This window comes from Oryzias melastigma, linkage group LG8 (assembly GCF_002922805.2).
Source record: "Oryzias melastigma strain HK-1 linkage group LG8, ASM292280v2, whole genome shotgun sequence".
NCBI classification, from domain to species: domain Eukaryota; kingdom Metazoa; phylum Chordata; class Actinopteri; order Beloniformes; family Adrianichthyidae; genus Oryzias; species Oryzias melastigma.
In genome coordinates, this window is record NC_050519.1 from 7,929,402 (window position 1) to 7,957,324 (window position 27,923).

General features: G+C 37.9%; 1 protein-coding gene and 1 long non-coding RNA gene across 3 annotated transcripts; one reads left to right on the forward strand and one right to left on the reverse strand.

The window, feature by feature from the left end:
- Positions 1 to 441: 441 nt before the first annotated feature.
- Positions 442 to 18,062, forward strand: LOC118599046. The gene is made up of 2 exons (XR_004948322.1): positions 442 to 2,674; positions 16,656 to 18,062. It is a non-coding gene; the product is annotated as an uncharacterized LOC118599046 (long non-coding RNA).
- Positions 18,063 to 22,351: 4,289 nt separating this feature from the next.
- On the reverse strand, positions 22,352 to 27,511 carry uncx (UNC homeobox). Of its 2 annotated transcripts, XM_036213196.1 has the most exons (4): positions 27,238 to 27,511; positions 27,042 to 27,146; positions 26,621 to 26,796; positions 22,352 to 26,212 (listed from the first exon to the last, which is right to left on the reverse strand). In XM_036213196.1, the coding sequence occupies exons 2-4, from the start codon at positions 27,073 to 27,075 to the stop codon at positions 25,262 to 25,264; spliced, it is 1,161 nt and encodes a 386-aa protein (XP_036069089.1). In that variant the 5' UTR covers positions 27,076 to 27,146; positions 27,238 to 27,511; the 3' UTR covers positions 22,352 to 25,261. The 2 variants fall into 2 exon arrangements, with proteins under 2 accessions (XP_036069089.1, XP_024128060.1); XM_024272292.2 differs by having other exon boundaries at positions 27,042 to 27,511.
- Positions 27,512 to 27,923: the final 412 nt, after the last annotated feature.

Below are 27,923 nucleotides of genomic sequence, written 5' to 3' on the forward strand. Positions count from 1 at the left end.
ATGGAGTTCCTTTATATTGTGACAACCTTCCATCTTTTGTGATGAGCGTTGGACTGGTCCAAAAACGTCCCACCTTTGCCATTTTTGCTGCTTCTCTTGTTAGTATCATTATTGATCTATTAATTTTAGTGTTTTCATCTTTTTACATTTTTTCTGTCCCTCATATGATATTAGGTCATGAGTGCTAAAAAAAAAACAGTTTGAGGCTCTAATTGTGTTGCTGCTTTGGCAAAAGAAGCTAAAAAATCTCTTCTTTAGCTTTAAAAACACACCTTTTTAAAATCAATTTCCTCTGATACATTAACTATTATCTTAATAATGTAAATAATAAAGTTAAATCTGCAAACAGACAACAGGAAACACTGATTTCTATGCACTTGAATGAGCTAAAGTGGTTCCTTTCTCAAGAAAAGGACAAGATGCTCCCCTCATCCTGTGAGGCAAAGGTTTTTGAAAATAAACACGCCGCAGTGCCAAAGCCATTTCACATTTGGAAAAATGCGACAGTCCACTAATCTATGAATGGGGCGCCGAGGAACCCCGGTGACAAATGTTATCTCAGCGTGGCATAGAAGGTTCAAACCCATTCAGCCTCCGACTCACAGGCCACTGTGAAGATTATGTCACCATAATCCCTAAGCAAGCTTTTTGTTGCATAGATGGGCAGGTGATTCTAAGTGTGAGCAAAGCAGACCCGCAAGGCCAGCAGGGGGAAATTATTATTATTATTTTTTTTCCTGTCATGACAATAGAAGTTTGGACAGCCGGAGTGTTGTCATATTGTATGTACACATTTGAGGTTTGGGGAGATGTAATTCCAAGCATATAAAACTGCCACAGCACATGGATTATGTTTTCATATCTGTCCTTACCTTTTATCAGTGAGGGAAACAAATGTTTTTCACTTCTTTCTTCTTGTCAGTGAGCAAACCTCTTTTTTTAAACTTAATATAATAAAGCAGCAAATGAAGATGCAGGGGATTGGAAAGATGTCAGCATAAATGGCACATGCAGCCAGCCGGATCCCAGCGGGAGCACAGCTTTATGAGAAAAGGCCACTTTAATTGATTGCTGAGGAGCTATTGATAACTTAAAAGCAGCTGTTTTTTCCTGATGGTTCGTCCTCTCACCTCCAAAAACAGTAAAACGCGTCACTTCCTGCCACACTTTACTTTAGAGCGGGGTTTGATTTCACCACCATCGTGTGATCCGTTTTGCGTTAATTGGAAAGACGACGCGAGGTCAGCGGCGGGGTTTTGATTCACGGCAAAGTAATTGATGTTTCCCCTCATTGGCGGAAGGTTTGGGGAGTTAATCGCTGGACGCTCAAGGACACACAAGCAAGATGTCCAGAAATAAGACAGGATTAATTGAAAATCTTAATTACTTTCTAAGGGCATAAACATCTCAATATCAATTAAAATGTGTTTCCACTACACTTGGAGGATATGAGGTGCAGCAGTTAATTAGATGTAGAGACTGACGGGTGAGCTCACCGGTTTTCAATATAAGCCCTTCAATTGAACTGCTATGATTTAAGGGCATAAATAATGCATGGGAGGCTTTGCCATCAGACTTTTTTTTTTCTTTTCTAGCATTTCTTTCTGGTTATGTGTAAATGTTCAGAGTCGCTAATTCAGAGTTGAACAAAGTTGAAGGTTAGATAGATAATATAAAAGCAGGCTGTATTGGGGTTTTTAATTCAAATTTCTTAAATCGTAGAGTGCATATTAAGCAGAGTTGTATGACTGAGGCCAGCAGGGAAATAATATCCTCCAGCCGCTTTGCGAGAGCTGTGCGGTTGACTGAGCAGATAAAAGCTCGGGTTAAAAAAAAAAAAAAAAAAAAAAAAGCTAGTGGATGAGGAAATGTTTTGGAGGAGTAACTGTGATTGTTATTCAGGGGACACCCCCCTCCCCATCACCCTCGTACAACAGCCACCAGTGTAGCCTTGAGACCTGCCTGTCATCTTGCTAAATTTCACACTTTTTTCTCCTATTTATTCATTTGTCAATATATATTTTTTGAAATTCCCGTTCATCTTTTCAGAATTGTTTGTGCTATTCCCCTCCTTCCCCTCCTCACTGCTGCTTTTCCGCTTCAGCTCAGGAAAGGGACCAGTCATGAGCCATTTAACCATGGGAAAGCAGGAAGGCCCCTCTAAACTGGTATTTCTCAACCAATCTAGGTAGTGTATTCGAATTGCAGAGTAACAAATGGACAGTGGAAGGGGTTTGTAATGGTGATTAGAGTCTGAAATTGGTTCAGATTTACAGTGTCAGTCAGAGATGGAGCGGGAGGAATAAGCAGTCTAAGCGGTCTAATGGATCCATCAGCTTGCTTCGGCTGCTCAGTGGGCCGAGTGGGGTCACCAGCCATCCGCGGGCTCCACAAAAGCACTTCAATTTTGTTAGGAAATGTATCAATTTAACTGACTCGAGCGGCACACTGAAAACCTAATGAATCTGGACTCAATTTTCCAGCACACTGCCTCTATGAACCGGAGGAAACAATGTCGGCGGCGAAGGGGTGAAGCCGGGCCGCCGCCATTGGCTGCCTCCGACTTTCCGGCCCTCGCCGCGACCAGTCAGGGGAACGGGGGCCGGCCTCCGTTTATCCAGCGACAGTGGCGGCGCCGACTGCTGTCACTCATCTAACAATCACGTCATTAAAGGTAAATTGGCTTCTATTTCAGCGGGATGATAATGCTAATTGAGTGGCAAAACATAATACCAGGAACTGTTGTGTGGCGTTAAGGGGAGGAGGGGGACAGATTAAATGGCCACACAATGGTGGGCGTCAGGCACGGCAGATGTTGCTTTGTGCTGAGGACCGTGCTGACATATCTCTTGCTTGTCAGGCCCGGGCTTTAGGAGAGACTTACAGGACAGCGGACCAGATGGTCTCATACAGGGGCTGAATAAAGCAGTTAAACAGCGGCGCAGTTTAAAGGCAACGACAAGAAATGTGCTGTTTGGTAAATAAAAAGCAAGCGTGGCTGCTTTATCGATCCAGCCACTGTGAGCCAGACCTGATGGCCCGCTAATGAACGGACTTAACAGCCAGGTTGTGCTCACAGCTCACCTTCCCTTTAGCGGGGGCCCGATCCTACTGGCTCCAAGTCCAGGAATACCCCCTAATACACGTGTCAAAGTCATGGCCCAGAGACCGGATCCGGCCCTCCGGATTATTTTAATTTATTGTTAGTAATGGCCCCATGTTATCTTGCGTTTATTTCTAATTTTGACAAAATATATTTTTATGTAGAGTAAAATATTGAAAGTTATTTAAGGTTTAAGTTGATTTATTCTGGAATAATATTCCTGCCTTTTTATTATTGATGATTATGTTAAAAAATTATTTTTTTTAAGTTTTAAAAATTGGCATTCTGCTAGTTTTTTTTTTTTACTATTTTGGCATTAACTAAGATTTTTTAGGCTACTTTGGAGTTTAGCTAATATTTCAGCTACATGCTAGCTGTTTTGGGTAATTTAGGCTTTTTTTGTTTGTTTTTCAGGCTGTTTTAGAGTTAGGCTAATATTTATATGCTAGCTGTTCTGGCTAATTTAGTTTTTCAGTGTTTTAGGCTGTTTTAAAGTTAGGCTAATATTTACACACTAGCTGTTCTAGCTAACTTGGGCTTTTTCAGTTTTTTTAAGTTTAGCTATTCTTATCACTACATGCTAGCTGTTTTGGCAAATTATTATTTTTTTGGTTTGTTTTTCAGGCTGTTTTAGACTTAGGCTAATATTTATATGCTAGCTGTTCTAGCTAACTTGGGTTTTTTTTGTTTGTTTTTTGAAGTTTAGCTATTTTTACTACTACATGCTAGCTGTTTTGGCTAATTTAGGCTTTTTCAGTTTTTTAGGCTGTTTTAAAGTTAGGCTAATATTTACACACTAGCTGTTCTAGCTAACTTAGGCTTTTTTCAGTTTTTTTAAGTTTATCTATTTTTACCACTACATGCTAGCTGTTTTGGCTAACCGGCTTTTTTTTAGTTTAAGGCTAATTTTAACAGGTTATCTGCATCAGCCTTTTCACATATCAGCTTCAGCCTTTTCAGCTATTAGCTTCAGTGATTTCTGCTACACTCTTCAGCATTTTTAGCTATCAATATCAGTAGCTATCAGCACTAGCATCTTCAGCAGCCAAATTCAGCTTACAGCATTCACACTAGCATTATCACAGGTAAAACTATATATCTAGTTAATAATTATGTTAAAAAGTTACGGTTTAAATGTAGTTTTAGTGTATTCAATAGATGTTTTTTCTGTTCGGCCCGCGACCTAAGGTGCATTTTGGAGTTTGGCCCCTTGTGCGGCTGAGTTTGGGATCTCTGGTTTAAAATGTTTGCAAGTTTTCTTGCAATGTGCATTAGGAGTCGCTTGCATCATCTTTGTTCTCTTCCTACCAAACATAATATGATGCTTGCTGTCAGGCTGTTATGAAGCTGAGAGGCTGCCCCTTCACTTGACCTCACCATTATAGAGAGCACTGATCTCATTTGACAACACCGGCTGGAGCAGCCCTCACTGTCTGGCGAGTCTTTGGAGGAAATCCTCCTTGCTTCTGCATTAATATTGAATGCAGCCAAGGTTAGATTTTGGCGTTGTAGACTGTACTTCCTAAAAAAAAAAAAAAAAAACTCTTTACTTCAATAACTACACGTCTGCTTCAGACTTGAAGATATTACTCAACGCGATTTACTCTGGAATCGGCGGCGACGGAGTGCCACTTTGTTTGTTTTCCTCCTTTTTTTGTCTGAAATTGCAGCTAAAAGATTTGAATCTGTTTCGATAAAGCGGATGGACAGATTACTCGTAATCTGGCGAAGAACCTGGATGTGATGTGGGATTCCTGGATATTTTGCTGTCTCCTCCATTTTCCTTCAATGACAGCAAAACCGCAGCTTTGTTTATATCGGCAGGAACAAACATAAACAAGCAGATAGATTTGTGTTGAAGCCCCATGGAACAGAGAGGCAGGAGATGCCATTTTACAGGTTCGCAGCGCTTGTTTTATTTTTTCTCGCTGTCCGTCCCCAAGGTGTTTCACTGTGAGACATTTAATCGAGGGACTAGCAGTTTCATATCGGTAACAAAAATCAAATAATGCAAGATGATTTACTCCCCCTAGCAACTAGGGTGCGTACTCTTAGCAACCAGCCAAGCCCCGGGCTTTGGTGTAATCAGCTTGAAAATATTTCAATTATTGTGTTGATTTTAGTGGATTTGAGAGGCGGCCGGTGTGCGCCTCGGTACATTCAGCCCATGACCTGCAGAGGAAGACATTGATTTAAACTGGTGTCAGAAAGGAAACACAGAGGCAATTTAAATGGGAATGGGAAAGCAAAGTCATTGAGCATTGTTCAGCGCATGTGTGACATCCAGCCGTGGCTGTCAAATCAATGCAGCTCAGCTGAGGGAGGGAGAAAAAAAAAAAAAGAAAAACTACCTGGAAGATTCCTCCATTTGCCGCTGACCACTGGAGCAAATGTATTGCTTTCCCCTTTGTTTCCCCTGCGTCTCTGTCGCAAAAACAAAGTGAGACTCTTTAGCCCGTTAAACTGATGGAAGACTGATTGAATGTGTCACTAAACGGTTCCAGAGGAGTAAAACCGCTTTACTACCAAACTAAATGCAACTTTACTCCATTTTCAATGTGGCCATGATGTACAAGGAAACAGAAGGTCAATGTGCAGAGTAAAGAATTACCGTTTGAGGCTTTGAAAATGTGTTTCCTCTTAAAATAACCCAAAATAGTGTTCTTTCAAACCCCAAAAGATTTGATAAAACATGAAAACTGTTTGCTAAGGGTTGCAAAAACTTTAAAAAAATAAAAGAATTTTAATTTATCTTCTTAAACTAACCACTCTTGAATTGTTTTTTAAATATTTTTCCTTTTTTTTTTTTTACAATTAAACTTCATAGATTGGTATTTAAAGGGAATTTCTAAATACATTAATAGACAACACAGTAAGAACTTAATAATATTACACTGTAAAAAGTGAAACATTGGATTAATTAGCAAAAGCTCTGATATTTGTAAAAATGTAAAAATGTCTGTTTTTATCAAATTAAGTTTTGAGTTGAGTAAACCAATTTTAATTTAATTTGATTTGATGAAAACTAATAATCTAAAATGTAAAATAAATTACAAAACTTTTATTAATTGATGCAACGTTTTACTTTTTTCAGTGTAAGATAGTGATAATAAAAAATAATAAAATAGGCATATCTATGTCTAAATGACAAGAAAATTGATTTATTTTAAAGATTTGCTTTTCTTTTACATTCGCTCATTCGTCAACTGAATTTATTAAAAAAATTATTTCTTCAACAGATTGATTTATTACTTTTACTAAAGTATCTTACATTACATTAAAAAAACAACTTTTTATGATGTGAAATGGTGTGATATGATTGAAACTTTCATTTGTAAATAAAGTCTACATATTTATTTAGCAATGCTGTTTTATTATTATTTACAATGAAAATTATAAGTCGACAAAGTAGCTCAAAAGTTTTTATAGTTTGCTAAAAAAAAAGAAGGAGTTTTGAAAGTGTTTGTCACCATGTTGTCAAAGACAAAGCGCCCGCTGTGATAGTGTGGGATGTTGTGTGGGAGTTTAACTCTCTTGTGTGTTTAGTGCATAAATACAATCTCTGTTCATTTGAAAACAAAGAAGCTCAAAATAAAGGAGTGCCTCATTGATTCGTCCAGAGTTCAACTTTTGATCACATTTTAATATTTTTGGGGGGGAAATAGTCCACTAAGGATTTCATTTAGATTCATCTTAATCTAAAAAATTATGAAAAAGGTACATTTTGGAATTTTTTGCAGCTTATTGATAATAAAATGAACAGGTCTTAGTGTCAAAAACTCTGATCTTATTTAAAATGTACCCTTAAATAAAAAAGAAGACTATTTAAGTGACTTAGTTTATGCAAAAAGTGAGGCAATATATGTGAAATTTACTTGTATATACTATCTAAATATTGCAATCTTAAAATTCCCCAATTTAGTTTGAAGAAGTATTCAGTTAGTATACTTACTACACTACAGGTACATTGTCAACACCAAAAGTCTGCAACTTAAGTTCTCTTTTGTTGCTCTTTGGTTTAAAAAAAAAGTTGATAATTTGAATAAATAAAAAAATATCTAGGTTTTGTCTTTTATGTTTAGATTTTTAGACAGAGTTGATAAGTTGATTTAATATTAATAAAATTACCTAGTTTTTTTTGTACCACTGCTTACATCACACTAAAATCAAAAGTTCTTATGTGCTTTTTCAAACTCAAATATGTCAGATAATTTGCTAAAATTATAGTCGAAGTATAGTATAGTAAGTTTGCCATTATTTATGTTCGTTATTTAAAATAATAATAATAAAGCTAATATATTCTGCTGCACAATAGTTACTGCTCAAAGTAAATGAATACGTTTACATGTAAAGTTTTCTTTCTACACCAATTTTGTCATATTTATGTTCAAAAGTAAAATGAAAAAAATGATGAAGCTGCATCAAAGTCATAATGATAGAAAATGCAATGTTTGACTTGACTTTCCTGCATTTTTTAATTTGAATCAATTTGTTGCAGCTGGAGGATCTCATTTGAGACAGGAGGTATTTTATTTTGAAAGGAACTTAAATATACTGCAGTCTAAAATAAAAGAAAATAATGATTTATACAGAAAAATATAACATTGCAATCATTCTATTGTTGTAAATATTTAAAAGCTACAGTTTGAATACAAAAAACAGCTTAAATATATAAATAAATTTGGTTTTTCTACACAATAAAGTGGGGCTTTGTGACTTTTAGGTCAACAAGAAACTAAAGCAAATGACTCCTGGACTATAGCAAAGTTGCTGTAACATTCAAGTATAAAATAAACTTCAAGTGTGCTGTTTTCTGTACAGGTTAGCACCAGAAGAAACAAATACAGAACAAATATTCAGCCACATTCACATAATGAAACATTTTAAAGTCCAAATAATAAAAGAACATGACTTCATTATTTGATTTTAAGTCTTCAAATACATTAGTAAAAAATATCTGAAATTACATGATTTTAGAGACCCTTCTACCAATCAATTATCACGCTGCTGCATTCCTGCCACTGAGTGACCTCCAGTTGTTTTTTTTTTTTTTTATAATTTTTATTTAATTAAAGGAAAAACAAACAATACAACTTTGAGATGTAAACTCAAACATGATGGAAACAAAAAAGAAAAAATGAAACGGGGACAGAAACAGGAAAAATGTATAAGAAAAACACAGAACATTCTGACAATTTGGTATACAATAAGAGAAAAGAGTGCCAAATGAACACCATACCTCGGGGATGAGTAGATGTTATTATAGATTCGTAGTCATTGATTAAACTGATTTTAATATAGTTTTTAAAACTTTAAAATTATAGTAACATTTTTAAATTCTGTTTACTCCATATACTAATACACATTGCTCCTTCAGAAGGGTTCAGTGTTTTGGTTTAATAAATATTTAATGCCCTTTTAGATTAAATTTGCTTTTTCTTTTCGTGTATCTTGAAAATGTGCACTGGACGGCCACTGACTGAAATAAAAAAAAAAATCAAATTTTTTGACTTTTTCTCCTCCGCAACCATTCCGTGGTAAAAAAAAAGGAACTGCCACCTCCCAATTCCAAATACTTACCTCCTGCAAAATTTCCTGAAATACTTGTTTTCAGGTCGCTGTGCTGTAGCATTTTGGGATATGTGACCATAGTGTTTGTGCACGATCTAATTCGATTGCCATTTTGTAGTGCTTCCATAATCTATAATTTTTAAAATCGAGTTCCCCAGAAATTTCCCAGAAGTATTTGCGAGAAACTTGTGTTCACCGATGCTCACCGATTGGGCAATATAGACCATAATCCATTGTATTTGAACATTTTTGTAAAACAAAATACGTATTTAAATGTATTTTCTTAATGAACCATGAACATTTTCATCATCAGAACCCAACAGGTTCATTAAAAATTGCTTATATTGATTAGGTTCTCACTTCATGAAATTCATCATATTTACAGTTTTAAAAAAAGAAGTGAAATCGTACAGATGTTTGTTCTGTCCATCAGGTGTTGCATCCTTAATGGTTGAATAAAAAAGATCTTCTAGCCTTAACTGATATACTTTTAAAAAAATGTGCATTTTTCCTCCAGAAATCCAGAAAAGTATCAGGTTTGGTATCTGATTAGCTACAAATTAAAAAACGTTTCCTTTCATACCTTGAATGAGCTCCTTCTGTCACTCAGTGGGGGGGCATATAGAGTGATGGGGGTGCTGTAGGCAACTATTTTCACTGGTGTTGAAAGCCTCCTAATTTGGAAGAGGGTCCCATGAAAAGGCCTAATAAGAATCCGAGGAGGAGGAGGAGGAGGAGGAGGAGGGTGATGCTCCACTATTAAATGATAAGTGAGTGGGGGTGGGGGGTGGGGGTCCAGTGTGTCATCTTGACAGGAGAGGAAGAATTTCTGCAAGCACCCCTGCTTGTAAAACCTTGTAAGCTTCTTTGCTTTTACCCATATGAAAAATTCATTATCAGCCACAGTATGATTGAAAAAAAGTGATATTAAAAATACAGTTTTTTTTTTCTTTTGGTGCATAGTTTGGAGCTTAGTCCCAGTGCAGTTTGCTGTTGTTCATTCATTTTCAAACCCATAAAACTACTGATCAAACCTCTTTAATTCCTTTAGCAAATCTTTACAATCAAACCCAACTCAGGGATTTCTTTAAACAATAAATTCGGATGAATCTTTGTTCCGATTCCATAGAAGCTTTAGCTAAAATCTCTATTGGAAAATTTGTCTGAACCACAGAATTCAAAAAAGCTCATAAAACCAGCTATGAAGGGGTAATTTGATTTTTTATTTTCATATAAAAGGTACTGCTCAACTCAAATATGTGCATTTTTTTCTTTACGTTATATTTTTAATGACATAAATCAAAACATATTTTATGATGATTTAAAAAAAAACTATTTTTTTGAAGAGCCAACTAACCCATCACACATTAACATTTTTCAGAGGTAGGCTAAAGCTACATTCACATCGGGCAAGGAACTTGTGTTAAAAACTGCTTAACGCGCATTCTTGAACACATCTTAAACATATGGAGTTCACACTGCAAGAACAGGGAGTGTGTGAACAGGTCCACGTTCAATGACCGTGCTAGGTGTACAAAACTGCTATGGAGTAGTACTTCTCTTCTTTTACATGTTTTAGGTCAAATAGATTCACAACATCCTTGAAAAAAAAAAAAAAAAAAACATACCATCAACAGAATCAGGGGTCCTTTTATAGCCGGTCTTCCTCCTTCCTCTTACCAATAAAACCAATACATTTTTAACTGAAATAATGGCAAACATTTTTTCTAAATGTAAAAAGACACTCACAAACCAATAGTAATATTCAAACAAACAATTTAAACAGAAATATTACTTTGACTTTAGAACAGGCCTGTCTAAGTCAACTAAATCATAATGGGGTCCACTGAGAAACCAGGAAGTGAAGAAAAGACTGTAATATGTTCTGTTACAGCCAGGAAAATGGATGCAGAAACTTGTGTAAACTGGGGAAGAAACTTAAAAAAAAAAAGAAATGTAGCACGAATGCAAACATTTTGAAAGCGGAGCCTGACACATCTGTTTATGCACGTTTACATCGATTTTTCAGAACGTGGATTGCCTAAGGCGGTGTGGAGCAGCCATAAGTAAGTATTACTATATGGTGTTCACAATGAAAGAACTTGGACTGTGTGGTACAGGTGCTTGTTCAATGTCCATGCTTTTTTTTACCCTCAGAAACACCTTTTTATTCATATTTACATAGACCACATCCAGGCCTCGAGGGCCGGCCTCCTGCTGGTTCACCAGAAATCCTGCCTTATCTGCTGCTGACTACCTGGATCGGGTGTATTTAGCCAATAAGAAGCTTCAATGGCAGGTTGTGTGGGACACCGGCCCTCGAGGCCTGGATTTGGACACTTTTAATGCCAAAGATTGTGTAAACCGGGCGCTCAATAACAGAATTTCAGCATATGGTGTTCACACTGGACAAGCAGGGAGGGACTTCTTCTTCTCCTTCTTCATTTTCTGTCGCCTACAGTTGGAAGCAGCTTGTACTCTGAGCCCTAAAACAGTTGTAGAAAGTAGCATAGCTCTACATAAACGCACAAGTTTTTGAACACAAAAACCCATTACACACATTTACATACACTTTTATTGAAAGCGGTCGCTTGAACGCACGTTGTCAAGGGTGATGTGAACTTTGTAGGAGACTCTTAGTCACGAAACATGTTTTTTTTAGTAAGCATTTGCATACTAAAATCTTTTCAGTTTGGATGGTGCCTGCACACTCTCCAATTAGACAAAGAAATCCAAATTTGCTCACTTTTCTGTTTTAGGTCAGTGCGTGCAGGAATCCAGAAACAGGCCTGTCTGAGCTTGTTGGCGACTCCAACTGAGGATTTTCACTAACAGAAGCCACATGGGGATCATTGTAGCTTCTCTATTCTTTTTAAGGCAGATGCACATTTTTACATGTCGTTTGTTGAGGTCTTTAGTAAGAAAAAAAAAAAAAACATAAAAAGATGTCAAGTTAGGGAGGCGCTAATATGTGTGATCACATTAATCGTCTGACAGGATCTCACTTTCAGCAGTTAGTCCATTATGATTCACACTGATTTGAGGTCTAGGTGTCAGGTGTCATAATTTAATTGTGTTGTTTTCTATTTCTCACGGATACTTGAGGGAGCGGGAAGTGGAGTAATGCAGCGGCGTCCACCTCTCACCCCCGCTCCTTTCCTTTCTCCCTCTTAATTGGAAACACTGGGGGTTCACATCACTTTTCACTTTAATCTTGACCTCAGAAGATAAACCACTGATAAAGATGAGAATCATTATCTGCACAGAGGATTCAAGGAATAATTTCCCCTGCTCATGTTCTATTCATTTATGGGGGAGTTTTCTTTTTTTTTTTTTTTTTTTTTTTTTAAGGACTGTAGGATATCTTGAATTTGCAGGCATGGTGTGGCTGAACAAGCTGTTGTCAAAAGCTGCTTGTTGTCAATTATTTTTAAAAAGGCTACTTGAAAATTGCATTTGACCGGTAATTCAACTTCTAAACAGCTGCTCCAAACAGACGCAGCAGGTACCGCTGATGAAACCACGCAGATCCTGACGGAGGAGCTGAAACGTGATCAGACAGGAGTCCTCTAAGAAATCAGTCTGATAACTCATATTAGATCTTCAATTATTCAGCAGAAAGAAATAACTTCCTTGGAAGTGTGAGGACACAAAAAAATGAAGTTATTTTTTGCTCTGAAGAGTTGCAGCAGATAAAAGTTGATTTAATTGCTATTAAATCTTCTGACGTAGACTGAAATGTTCAAGGAAAAAGTGAAAGGTTTCTTTCTAACCAGGAAGGATGTGTTTGTCAAAACACTTTAATGTGCATTTTTTTGTTCCTGTGCTTATTAAATGTGAGGCTGAATTTGTCCCACTTTAATGATCTGTTTTGAAAGCATTTCTAGTGGTATTTTAATGATGATTATGCTGTATTTAGCCATTTTGTAGGACATAGTTCCTGCAAACAGGAAGTTATTTGTTAGAAATTTGCCACAGAGTTGTGGGCGGGACTTTTGGCATGGAGTAAGACTGCCCCTGCTTCCCAACATCCTTCTGTTTATACTCTCGAGCTAGCTTATAGCCTGATTCATGACGATTTAAATCCAGAAATACCCAGAAACTGAATATATATATATATATATATATATATATATATATATATATATATTTAGACTAATTTAGAGTTTAGAGTCTTTTTTATCAACAGGCTAATGTTTTTGACTAATTTAGTTTACTGAGGAATTTTATGCTAATTTTGAGTTTAGCTAATATTTTAGCAATATGCTAACATTTTTGGCTGATTTGTTTTCTACGAGGGTTTTTAGGCTAATTTAGAGTCTGACTTTAATTTTATTTTATTTTAGCAACATGCTAACGTTTTTGGCTGATTGAATTTACCAAGAAATTCTATGCTAATTTGGAGTTCAGCTAGTAATTAAGCAACAAGTTTATCTTTTCGCCAATTAGGCCTCTACTAAAGCTAAAAGTAAAAAAAAAAAAATCATAAAAAAAACATTTTGAGAAATGCTACATCTTTTGTATATTTTTGCTTTGGTTCATGTCAAAAATAGGCAATAACATGATATTCAAAGTGCATTACGGTAGACTTAATAAACCATAGCGGGTGACATTTCTTCACGTCCTGTCATCAGTAGGAGTCCTACAATGTTAGTATCTAAAATAAATGAAAAAAACAATATTGTGTGTTTTAACAAGTGAACAAAAAAAAATGTCATACTGGGGAAGTCTGTTAGATAAGAGCTGCGGGTGTCACTGACTGCCTTCCATCAAGGACAAAGTCAGAAGAAAGGAGTCCTGAGAGAACAGGCGTGACATGTGAGCATGCTGCCAGAACTGGGTCACCTCACCTCTTTGCCCCGAGTTAAACTATTATTTCCTCGATGTTCTCTGTCTTCCAGAGTGACTTTTCCTGTGACTGACTTGTTGGAGAGGAACTCTCTGGTAATGTGCAGTGGTGGATAACAGATTTATAAAAAATAAGGCAAAGTAACTGGCAAATTGTCCGACCGATCTTAGTGTTATTTGTTGGGGTGTTGGAAAAAATATCAATTCCTCGAAATATCGTGATATTTCGTTAGGCGATACTTATTTTAAATGCTCCCAAGATGATTTGTAATTAATTACTTATGAGTAAACATGTAGTTAAGCGTCTTAGACCCCCTTATCGCTATAGTTGGCAGCACAAAACACCAAACCTCTTTAAACAGCTCAACACGACACCAAAGAAACAACAAGATCTCACGAGAACCAGCTGGATGTTCAATCATTAGCCTTGTAGTTTTGGTTGTTACAAAGCTCAATAAGACATTAGTTGATGGGTACCAAAATTTTGTGCCAAGTTGCTACAAATAGCATATAAAAATGTGGATTTCAGTGTTTTGTGGATCATAAAAGAACAAGTACACTGAGTTTCAGTCAAAATGCTAAAGGCGAAGCAACCTAAACTTGGCCATACTTCACAGCAAAAGATTCTAATTCATCAACCTTCTAATTCAACACCTGAGTTAGGTGTGTAATGCTCTGAAAAAAGACAGTTGTTGTGGCGATGAGCGGTGAAATACGTGTTAACTTGAGTGAACAAAGAGAAGCAGAGCTGCAGTGTAGACTGTCAGAAAGAAGGAAATAAAGAATCTTAGCACATTCAAGCGCTCTCCTTTCCCTTGTCACGTTGCGTCATCACACTTAATTGTTTCTAGAAAGAAGTTATTGTGTTTTTATTTGTTTTTAATTTTAAGGCACCTGTTAAAGCACCTGAACCATTTTAAAAGTACCAGTTTGGCTACATTTATCAACATTAGTCGTAAATAGCACTTTATTTTCTAAACCATATTTATAGAAATGTATTGGTTCAGAGACACTTATTCTATTTTTTTTTTTTTACTGTACTTATAAATATTTTGTAAAAAATAAAGCACCATGAATTTGCATGGTTAACCCTTCCGCTCTCCTTAGTTTGTTTACATTAAGAGTGAGGTCATCTGGACCCACCAAGACAGTGCGCTGAACTTTTTTTTATCTTTGATTTTTGAGTTTCACTAATGTCCATGACAGACATAAAATCCTGTCCACCTTTGTCATGGAAGGAATCACATATCAATATGTGGTTGGAGTCAACTGGACCCCAAAGAGAGCGGAAGGGTTAAAGGCAACTAGTTTTCGAAAAACTGTTCCAGTACTTAGTGTTCTTATAGTCAAATAAAATGTTTTATATTCAGACAACGTTTTATCTGAGGGATTCTTTTCAAAGAAATTGTGAAAAAATATTTTCTCAGGTACAGTCTTGGGATATATCGTGATATGTATTGTATCGTGACACGTGTATTGTGTTACTGTGGCATGTGTATGGTATTATACGTCACAATATGGTGTATCACAACACTATATGTGTCGTATAGTAACTCTTGTATCGTGATATTGTAGCAGGTGTATCGTGATGTTTCACATTGTGACACGTGTATCGTGATACTCTGGTATCTGTATTGTGATTTTTAGCATATTGTGACACATGTCTCGTGATTATTCAATTCAATTCAGTTTTATTTATAAAGCCCAAAATCACAAAGGAATTTGCCTCATTGGCCTTTAAAATATGAACAATAGTTAAAAACTAAGGCTAAATAAAACTGGTTATCCCTGCCCTTAGACCCTCCCTCCCGGTCAGGGAGGGTCAGGGAAAAAGAAGAAACCTTAGGGATTCCCACATGAGGGAGAGATCCTATCCCAGGACGGGCAGGTGATACCAGAACTAGTAAAGAAAGATTAACTTCTACAACTATGTATCTAAAAGAGTTCATTCAGATAGAGCTGAGGAACGAGTTGTGATTAAGTCCATATCTATTGTGATATGCAAGGTATTGTAATACTTGCATAGTGATACTCTGGCATGTGTATCGTGATATGTATCGTATTGTGACGGTTGCATAGTGATACTGTAGCATGTGTATCGTGATATGTATCGTATTGTAACACTTGCATAGTGATACTGTAGCATTTGTATCGTGATATGTATCGTATTGTGACACTTGCATAGTGATACTGTAGCATGTGTATCGTGATATATATATATATCATATTGTGACAGTTGCATGGTGATACTGTGGCATGTGTATCGTGATATGTATCGTATTGTAACACTTGCATTTTGATACTGTAGCATGTATATGTGATATGTATTGTATTGTGACAGTTGCATACTGATACTGTAGCATTTGTATCATGATATGTATCGTATTGTGACGGTTGCATAGTGATACTGTAGCATGTGTATCGTGATATGTATCGTATTGTGACGGTTGCATAGGGATACTGTAGCATGTGTATTGTGATATGTATCGTATTGTAACACTTGCATAGTGATACTGTGGCATGCGTATCGTGATATGTATCGTATTGTGACAGTTACATAGTGATACTCTAGCATGTGTATTGTGATATGTATCGTATTGTGACAGTTGCATAGTGATACTGTGGCATGTGTATCGTGATATGTATCGTATTGTGACACTTGCATAGTGATACTGTAGCATGTGTAGGTGATATGTATTGTATTGTGACAGTTGCATACTGATACTGTAGCATGTGTATCGTGATATGTATTGTATTGTGACAGTTGCATACTGATACTGTAGCATGTGTATCGTGATATGTATCGTATTGTGACAGTTACATAGTGATACTCTAGCATATGTATTGTGATATGTCTCGTATTGTGACAGTTGCATAGTGATACTGTGGCATGTGTATCATGATATGTATCGTATTGTGACAGTTGCATAGTGATACTGTAGCATGTGTATCATGATTTGTATCGTATTGCCAATACACACATCTAATCATTCACAATGAATAATCTTTAAAAAGTGTTTTTATAAAGTCTTTTCTGTTCAAACTTCTTTTTTTAAAACCTGGTCTCTTCATTGATAGCAGAGCGATGAATGTTAGCCCTGAAATGTTTTTTTTTCTCCTTTTCTTCCTCAAGCTGTCAATATCTTGTTGGGATGGAGAGAACCCGGCCCGTCCTCAAAGCGTCTGATGGATCTGCTCACACCTCCAGGAGGTAAACAGCATTGATTCTGTCCCACTATCACCTCTAACTCGCTTCCAGCTCCCACCCAATAAGCTCCTTTATGACTAATCACACCCATTTACAGGACTGGTACAAGGCATTTTTTTAATTTCCAGAGGTACGCCCGCAGCTCTCAGACACACTGTGTCAGTATTGAAATGTTTCTGAGCTGTCACGTCTCGCCACTTCCTTAGCTCTAATGTGATCGATCTGACCGGCTGCAGAGCCATAACACGCCCCTCAGTGCAGAGCACTTTTGCTGGAACATTTCAGGGCCAGCTGAACCTTGCCTCCCCTCGGGCCATTAAATGAAAAACTGGACCTCAAGTGGATCTCTGAGTCCGTCCCTGAGCTTACAGGCTCAGTAATGACAGAAAATGTACGTGTCAGTACTACCAGAGAGCCAAAGGATTAAATAATGCCCGTGTAATAGTGAGATCTGAGGTCTTGGCCTTGATGTGTTAAGAACATTTGCAAGACCACTTTAATGACGAAACTCTGAGACTCCTGCCTTCGCAGACATGTCAGGTCTTTTATGGGAACCATCTTTAATTGCAGCCAAAAAGGTCTATTAGTGAAGTCTCCCTGAGGCATATACTTTATCCATTATAGAGGGTTGGAGGTGGCTTGGCATGGGTTGAATTTATTATGAATTATAATAAAAAAGAAGCTTCTTCAACTGGGATTTTTTTGCCAAATCCAAGACCAAAAGGGAAGCAATTTTTCCAATCTTGCATAAAATAAAGTTGTTGTTTATCATCTTTGAGTGAGAACTTTCTCTACCAGCAAAGCAAATGTCTGCAAATGTCATGGATTGGTTTTAAAATGCCCACTCAGATCTTGTTGTTACACCCATTATTGCAGAGCGGCTGGAACACACAGAACGGCATAAGCCCCAGTGGTGGAAGCAGATGGCCCACAGGGGCATGTTAGCCAGATTTAAGACTTATAAAGAACTGACACACACAAATAAATTTGGACAGTGTTGCCTTAACATCTGAGAACGCTATTTAACTCATCCCATCTCGGGAAGTTTTCACACTTCACACTTCATTAACCTCCGGGGCACAGATTCCCTGGGAAGTCAAGGAGGGAAAATGCTTGTCTTTTTCAGATAAATCACTACCAAGAGGTAATCTCTCAACAGCAACATTTACATGCACACTACACCAGATGATAACTGATATCCTGGTTAAGATGCAACTAAGCATGCTCTTTAGAAATGCATCTTTATGTCTCGATCACAGGCGTTCATGTTTGCATCGCATGTGCTGCTGTAAAAAAAAAAAGAAAAATCCTAATCCAAAAAAAAAAAAAAAACAACAATAACTATGATGAAGCAGTTTGCCTCTGTCATCACTCCGGATAATTTGATTTATGCTAACTAGCAGCACGCCAACATGGACCGCCGCTATGTTTTATTTTCTTTTGTGTGCACTGATTTAAACCAAGCTTTGCAAAATGCTACTGTAAAAGCAATTATGAGTTTTTACTGCAAAAAGATGAGTTTATACCACTGACTGAAGTGTTAGGCAAAGAATATTTTGATTCTTTGGTCGTCATAGACCAGTGCTAGCATCAAATCAAAGGCAGGAACAACTAATGCAATTGTAAGTCTGTCTTCTGTCTGTTCAGTCCAACTTTTAAAAAGTTAAACAGGAAGGCAGTTTGATTTGGAACTGCTTTTTTAGACAACATTCTCCATTCATTGCATTATTAAAAAAACTAAATAAAGGAATCTATTTGTTGATGTTTCACATTTGATATTCAAATTACAAATGTGGTCATTCTTTTTTTACCATATTCAAAAATCCATGGGTCTAATGATGTCATATCCTGCCACAAATGGCTACAACATTTAAAAATGGCTTCAGATAGGTAAAAAAAAAAAAAATCAGCGTAACCATATCTTAAGCCTAAGTCACATGTCCCCTGCGCAAGTGGAGGGTGATAGAGGCTGCAACTTAAAGCTACAAATACATTAAGCATGCAGTGCACAGTCACGAACACGCTGAATATCGGTTTCTGACCGTGCTTTTAGCATACGATGTTCACACAACTGTCGTTACGCGGTACTCCCAACTCTATTCCAATATATGAAAGGTTGAAAGGTTTCTACTTCGTGATACATTTTCAAATGGTTGGTACTGCCGTGTGTTAAAAGGGACGCTACCCATACATCACTACCAAATCTGAGTCCCCGATTGGTCAATGTTCGACCTGGTTTAGCTTTTGTAATAGAGTGCATGTATAATGTGTTTTTCCCAACACTACTATGCTCTTTGCTAGTTTAGCTTTAAATTGCTTCACTGGGGGGATTGAGAAGAATGAAACATTCTTACAATATACCTGCGACTCCCCTTCTACACCCTTACTTACCCGCTTGTGCTGCATTATACGCGTTCACTACAACCTTTCACCCGCAGCATGCCCATAGAAAAAATGTGCATGCATGTTTTCTCTGCACAAGATCATCAAACGGTCCACGACTTTGATGTTTTGTACAAGTTTGCCCATTTTTCGCCTACATATAGACATCTATGAGGGCAGTTGTGACTTATGTCTTACATTCATTTTCAATGGGGAAAGGTTTTCTAACCCTAGAGGCAGCCTGGTGAACTGCGTTTCTATTTTATTTAATGCAATTTGGAAAGGGTTGACATTTTCCCAACCGAATCCATTAATTTACTTTTTTTGTCATTGCTTCTGTGTTATTAATAAAGTTTTTTAAATAAACATTACTGATTTTTAGAATTTCCTTTAAAAAAAAAATCTATGATACAGTTATCTAACTGTTCAACCAAATATGGTACAGTCTCTGCAAGGAATTCAACTGTGTTTACAGCTTCCATCCTGAAACTTTTCTGTCCATCTGAAATCAATAAATCGTCCCTGAGAATTCAAGCATATTTCCTGCAAGAATTCTATTGCACTGCTCCACAGACAGTCACACGGCACTGTACTCTGATGTTTCCTTTCCCCTGTCTTTCCTGGTTTACAGAATTGTCTTATTTAGATGTTGCTTCTTTGGGGGGGTGCCTTTGGGAGGTGGAACAATAAAAGCTTCAGCAGCGAGGATTTGCTCGCTCTAGGATAACTCCTCGGCGCCAAATACTTGTTTGGCTGTTGATTCCCATTGATCCAAGAAGGGAAAAAAAATCAAAAGAAATGGAAGTCTTTTTCTAGAATGAAACCTGGAAAAGCAAAAGTTGAAAAACTAAAGTTCTGCTGATTGATTCAGTGTTTTTAAGGGGACAAACCACACAGGTAGAAAAGCCACTTTCCTCTTCTCATCAGCCGTACTTGTGTTTGACAGGTTTTGAATTTGGAGGAAAGTGATAAATCAGACTATCTTCAGTAAATGTTATATTTAAGTGAAGCAAAAGTGGGATCCTAGTAAGTGTTGAATAAATCCCACTGGAGGTCTGATCTTTCAAAAATGCAATATATATATATATATATTTTTTTTTTTTTCTTAAAAATAAAAGAAATATTTCCGGTTTATGTCATTTTTAGTGAGATCTCTTGCAGTAGCCTCTTATATTTTCTTAAAAAGAAGAAAAATAGAGTATTTCTCCTGATTTTTTTCATCATCTGTTACCTTGAACGGAGGTTTCTGCCGGCTCTTCTGTCAGTCTTAATCACAGCCACTGGTTATCACATAGTACACCAAGCCTTTTAGCCTGAGGTTTTCTGTCAGTGTCACTCTGGTTTCTGGGAGGGAGAGCTGCTCAACATCCTGGTTGAACTATCTGTAAATGTTGTTTAAGATGCTGCATCTGAAATGTTCTAGATTTAGTCCACTAAAAAGATTTCTGTTTGTAACGTTAAATAAATGTGAATACTTGTGTTTTTTTTGTCAACATTTCAAACTATTACTAGCTTGAAGTCTTAAAAATACTGCTTCCTGTTAGTATTCATGAGTATTCTGGCCTCAATTAAAGGTAATGAAACGGATCATCATTTGGTCTCCTCAAAAATCAATCTCTGCGCTAAACAGCTCTGCAGCAAGTTGGTATTTGTGTGCTTTGGAAAATCACAAAGCTTAAAGGATTCTTGTTTTCATCACATTTTCTCCTCATATTTCTTACTTTTTACTTATATATTTGCTTATATTTCAGTTTCAACTACTTTGTTCTCAGGGTTTGGTTTGCAGCTTGTAACATACTCTTTTGTTCAGTGGTGGTTTTTAATCTTTAAGTTCATGCTTAGCTCTGTTTAAGTTTAAATATTAAAGGAGGTTCTCTGACAATACCTTGTCCTTGTTGTCTTAAATCATAAAAATTTCACAACTTAAGGCTAGAAAACTTCACAAACAGGTTCCTTCATGTAAAAAGTTGTCATATCTGCATGGGCTCAACTATAGAAGTAGAATATGAAACTGTTTAAGATTCATATACCTTCAAATATGCTTTAATCCATGTGGATGGAGGTCTGATATCAATTATTTTATCTCTATAATTAGCTGGAATTTTTAAGTTTGCTCTATGGTAAATCAGAAATCTGTCTGACAGATGGACTCTAAGTCTGAGAGATCTCTGTCAAAAAGTCAAAACGGTAAATAATGTTGTGCGACAGGATTGTTTTGACATGAAAGGAAAAGTGATGGAACCTCTTCAGCTCAGAGTTCTGTCACGGGCTGCAGCAGTTTCAATACTCTGGTGACAAACGTCAGCAGCAGGATTGAGAGATTATCCTATGAAAATATTTGTATTTATTTTTTAGCCTGAACAGGTAAAAACTCAAAATATGATCTTCATTCTCACACAAATCTAGAAAAAACAACACAAAAAATAATCATAAAAAGTTGGAATTTACGGCATCATTTAATGGTGTTAATTATATTTCATGATACTTTGGTATTTAGGTAAAACTTTGGCAATAAAAAAATTTTTTTTTGCTTTTATCAATGTTTTGCTTTTCTTCTAATCTTCTACATTGCACTTATTTTTTTCAACAAACGGCAACAAAGGAGAATTATAGGTTTCTTAATTTTTTATCTCTAAAATTTAAGAAATGACGAGGAAAAGGAACAAAGATTGACTATAGTATGCTATTTTTTTTCCAAAATAAAAACAAAAGGTTTTTAGTTTAAGTTGAGAAGAAATTATTAGAATTTTTCCTGCTTTTTAATGTTTTTTTTTTATTATTTTTTATAGAAACACGTTAAAAATGAACATTTTTTATGATTTTTTTTTTGTTTATAACTTTGTTAAAAATGCGTTCAAAATTTGTAATAATAAAGAAACTAAATAACAATTGGACCTTTTTGTCCATTAATAAGAAGGAATCTAATTTAAATTGAAATTTTTAATTAAATAGCTGTAAATCTGCACAAATAAATCAAAAAATTTTAATACTATGAACCCTATGAACTCTTTTTTTTATTATTCAAAACTTCTATTTTGTCTTAAAATTGCGCAATTTTTACATAAATTATTATTTTGTGGTTTGGCAGAAAAAAAGCCATTTTTTAATTTTTTTTTAGCAAAATCATTAATTTTCTGTAATAATCTAAGTTTGTTTAAATATAAAAACCCTGTAAATCTTGACGGCAGAGTTTATAACCTACATTTTGATTGAGGTTCTCTCTTTTTTCTTCTTCCTCCATTTTTTTTTTTATTCTCTGAGATAATTAAAATTATTTTAAGGGCTGCTCAGAAATCAATGCAGATGGTAATTTCAGGCTTATCCCAGGTATGCACAGGAAAGATAAGAATGATTAAATCCGCCGGCGCATTAATGAGTATGAGATGTAAAATAATCCTAAAAGGCATGGCAGAGTTGCTGCAGGAGAAGCCAAATGTCAAGTGCCATTTTATTTCATGGAGGATCCTTTTTTTAACACGGTTCTTTCTTATCCAAACTGAGCCCTCGGAGCCTTTAAGATCTCATAGAAACACAAAGAGTAGCACGCACACACATGGCTTGGTGGGAAGAGCAACATTTGTCCATTTAAGTTGATTTTGCGCACGAAGCTTGTAAATCCCTCCCCGTCGCTGTTATTTAAAAATATGAGCACCAACAAAGACAATGAAAAAAAATCACAAAAATGCAAAAATAAATGTCTTTTTTTTTTTTAGCAGATTTCAAGGATTTTTTTTTCTTATTTTTTGCAGCAAAACAAAGAGGAAAAATTCTCCCCACGTGCGCAACGCTCCTCTAATCCATCCAACTTGCACATAAGAAGTAAAACGATGTGATTGAAAACATTTGCTTTGGAAATGAGAAGCTTATTCCTGAAGATGCTCATTTAGGCTGCAGCCTGAATGCTGCAAATGAGACTCCTAATATCCTGCTCATAATTAATTGCGCAAATTTGTTTCTATTAAATAAAACTAACACACACTGAGAAAACTCTATTAGCCTTAATTAAGCTTGATATTCTAATTTAGAGGTGTGAGGCTGAAAACAAGCCGTTTCGGTAGATTTTTCTCTCTGTCTTTCTTCGATATGAGAAGCCCAGCAGCTCCCTGCCTTTGGGCTGCTTTTCCTCCTTTGAGAGTTGGAAATGAGAAATGGAAATGGAAATACCAGGAGGTGCTAAATTAGCTGCCTGATCTGCACTTATTGCCGCATACAGGCCCCTATTACTTTGCCAATCTGTGCCTCTCTTTTAGCATTCCGGGCATGGGGACGCGTCGAGATAGCAGATTTATCAAATGGGAAAATGAATGCACGATGATCAGTTAAATTGAAAATCAGCGTCTGCATGACAGCCCGACCTGACACCTCCGTAATTAGAAAGAAAAATGATGGCGTCCGATGCATAATAGAGCAAAAACAATTTACACTCTCCCATAATGATCAGGCGTTCAAATTGAAAATTTCTCCGGGTATAAATTGAATTCATAAAGTATGATTCATGGGCGACACATTTCCTAGAGGCAGCCTGGGCATATCGATTGATAGTTTTTTTTTTCTTGAAACATGCAGCTCTTCAGGCAAGAAAAGCTTAACTACTTAAGCAAATCGCTAATTTCACCTTTAGGCCACCAATGTGGAGCCAGCGATACTCCTATTCTGCGCGCTAATGAATTATGGATGAACTGGGCATGCGTCCCACAGAGCCTATGGAGGAAAAAAAAACACATAAACGGTTTTATGAATTATTTCACAGTTTAGTAAATAAAGCCTGTTTTTAAAGTAATAAAAAACACAAAAACAGGCTTTTGGAACGTGTGAAGATCCAAAGGCACAATAAGAGATCACCTTTAACCTTCAGCTTTACGCACAGGCCTGGATTTATTTTTGTTCTTTCAGTGCGCATGCCAGCTTCTCTCCCCACCACCACCACCACCACCATCGACCTAATAAGACATTGCTTCCTAGAGCAAACACGGGTTGAAATTTATGTAAATATTTTGAAAGGGGACACTGGCTCAGAAATTCATTTGCGCCGGCTCAGACGGCATAAAGCTCACCCCTCTGATTATTTTCAATTTATTTGCAAATCAAGACCCAAAAAGAGATCACTAAAGGGCGCTCGGTTTATAACAAGACTCTACATATAAAGCTGGAATTGATTTTCTTCCCCTCTTTCTTTCATATTTTCCCTCTCGATCCCCCCTCTTTTTCTTTTTTTTCCTTGATATTATGGTCAGCACCGCTAATATTGCAGGAGGGGAGCAGATGTCCCAGATCCTGCTTGGCCTCCCCAGGGACGAGCAACCCTATTAGAACAAATGTGTTCTGCTATTGTAAATAGGCACGTTTGCCTCAGCCCGTCCTATTACAGCCGACGCGTGATCAATAGGCTGATAACACCGAAACATCAATGTAAAGCGACAGAACAATGAGGGATATCATCGAACATCTATCTTAATATACCCCTGCTACAAGAAAGGAGGAGGAAAAAAAAAGATGAGGGGGTGGGAAAAAAAAAAAAACAAGCTCATGAAAATGCCTCCCCACGAATCTCCTTTCCAATATGCGCAAACACACACACTCCCAGCTGCCGGGGCTATTATTTTCCTATTTCAATTTGACACCCAGGCCTTTTCATGCTAATTCTATTATTCTTGGAAGTTTATGTGATTTCATATCACTAGAAATCGGTAATGTATTATAACCCCCTTTGAGCTAAAATAAACTGAATCCCTCTGCAGTAGCCACCGGGAAAATAATTACTTTCATATCAAAACTCTGCAGGAGTCGAGCGGGTCCTTTTCGCCTCAGGCTCATAACCTCATTTAAGCGGTGGCTTATAGATGAATAAATTTGTTAAGGCAATATACAAAACATGAGATTTCTTAAGGAATTGGAACCGCAGTCCTGCGTTCAGAAGCTTGTATACAATAGATTTATTTAAGAAAAACCTTACATATATAAATAGTATGATACCTTTCTTACAGCTCTGGAGGATTTTTTTGTTTGTTTTTTGACACACATTAAAGGATATCTACTCCTCGCAGAGAAAGAAGGACATGAGACACAGGAAACCTGCATGATTACGCTTTGGCCTGTCTTTAAGAGGCTATTTTGGGATGTTTCTGCTTTTTTTTTACCCCCTCGGTGGTTTATTCCACGTCTTCCTCAGAGTTTGTTTGGGGACAGTCACTGATCGGGGGTTGGTCCTTGTTCACTAAAAGCTCTTTTTTGTCCGGATCGATAAGCAGTTTGTGTTCGGACTCGGAGGTGATGTGCTTGCCCGATGAAAAGGCGCATCTGGTCGGGCTCGCGTGCGCAGAGCTCGGCTGCTCCTCGGGCCCCGCGTGCGCTTTGCTCTGATGCGGCGCGTCCGCGCAGCCCGGCGAGCCGCTCCGGCAGCGCGCGGGGCTCTCCGCCGGCGCGCCCGCCTGGCTCCTGTCCGTGTCGCCGTCGCAGCTCGCCGTGGCGGGTTTGAGTGCAGTCTGTGGAACAATGAATCCAAGAGGCTGGGTGATGGGGTAGAGCAGGAAGTGACCCTTCCCTATCAAAGGCCGGGAGGACGGTAAGGCCGCGGGGGTGCGTCTCGGTCTGGAGTCCGAGAGGAGGCTCTCAACGCTGAAAGGGTTGAGTTTCTGCAGGCTGGACGCTCTGCTGTTGCTGGAGCACATGGACCGGTGGCCCGGGTCGACCAAGTCCAGCTCGGACCCCCCAGCGTCCCGGTCGATGTGTCTTTGGTTGTGGTTTTGGGTCTGCAGAGGGTGAGGTGATTGGTCGCAGTTCGACGGGTGTCCCCCCACAGAATCATAGGGTGGGCCAGTGTTGTGGTCGCTGTCGGTAACATGTGACACCCCGCTGTCACTGTCTGATCCGGGGGTGTGAAATAAATCCCCAGAAGCGAGCTTGTTCTGGGACTTGAGCAGCCGGCGCTCCTGTTTGCGCTTCTTCTTCTCCAGCCTGTCCAGCTCTCTCCGGGCGATCTCCTCCGGGTCCATGGGCTCCCCGCTGCACGTGGTGGGGTGCGCGTTGTGAGCAGGTCGACCTGGACCTTTCTTTGTGTTCTCCTTTTTCCTCCATTTGGCTCTGCGATTCTGAAACCAAACCTAAAAGAATACAAATCGTTTAAAAATAAACAGACAAGAAAATTAGATTTCATAGTTATTTGTCTTTGCTGGCCTTCAATTAGGCCTTTCATTAATTAGTGAAATTAATTATTACATTTATTCCAAACAAAACTTACTCTTTTATAAACTTAAGAAATAAAATATATTTTTTGTGAAAACAAAACATAACAAATGAAAGTTCTACTTAAATAAAAAACTTTTTATAAATATCATTAAAAACACATTTAATTTACTGTTTTCAACAAGAGTTTATATATTTTAAAGTAAAATTGAGCCATACTTGAATCTATTTTAGGGACGATCTGTCCATCCAAAGAGAAGAGTCAGTCCACTTTTACGCACGCAGATTGATTATCCAATAAACACGATAGGAAGTAAATAATATACCTGAACTCTTGACTCTATCAAGTCCAGTCGCAGGGCCAGCGCCTCTCTCATGAACACGTCCGGATAGTGACTCTCATTAAAAGCCTTTTCTAATTCCTCCAGCTGCCACCCAGTGAAATTGGTGCGAGTTCTTCTCCTCTTGCAGCCTGGACTATCTTTGTCTGGATCCCCCGAGTCTGACAGCAGAACGAGAACAAATGTAAACAAAAGGACAAGCCCCCCCTTTTATATATATTTCAAACTGACTTTTGTTGTTGTTGTTTGTGCAGAAGAAGAGCGTGGAGCTAAACTGAGGCTGCAGATCGACTCCATGCGCATAGTAAACACTGTTGTCTTGCATGCATGCATGCATCCTCCTTTCTGGACTCTGCATGCATCTTTCTTTGTGTCCCCCCTCCTCCCGAACAGAGCTGCGCCTTACCTGTCAGCTTGTACTGCTGGTTCTCCCCGTTCATCCCGCAGCCCGAAGACAAGAGGGGGTTGGAATTGCCCACCGACGCCGCGCACGAGCCATTGAGTAATCCGTCTATGGAGAAAGGAACGGCGGACGCAGATTGAAGTTGATGCCCGGCTAATTCGTAAACGTGGTGGTGGCTGAGGTGGTACGGGAAGCCCACCATCCCGCCGAGGGAGCCTCCGAACTGGGCGTGAGGCGGATCCAGAATCCTGCTGTCCATCATCCCGCAGGCGAAAGGAGACGACGTCTGGAGGCCGCTGGTTTAAAAAGCATGCAGCGAGTGTGGCCGGCGAGCCGGGGACATGATGTGGAGGGAAGGATGAGCTCTACTTTATCCACATGAACCTCCCAATAATTAGCCCAGGCTCCGGGAACATGAGACCCAATGAGAAGCGGTAATGGGCGCTGACGTCAGAGACGCGCTCGGCGGACGCTCCCCGTATCGATTGCTAATTAAAGCTGACATCCACCTCAATAAACAATATCAGAGCTGTCACAACAAGACAGGAGGGCTTTGATAAGAACTACATCGCTGCTACACGGGGGACCCACCGGGAGGGAGGGCGCGCTGCTCCCCGGCAAGAGGAGGCTGCGCGCGGATGGATCAGGCCACAAGCCCCGGGACTTCACAACCTGCACAGAAATGAAGAGAAATCACAAAGTTAATTACATTTTTATTATTTTTTTTAAGTGATTGGCACACAAACGTGACATAAATAAATACTTTTTATTGATTAAAAATATATTTAAGTTCATTTTTCCACACTTTTATGAGAATATATTCATTTCCTTTATATATGTCGGTTTGAAAACTTTATTTATACACTTATTTTGTAGAATTACTCA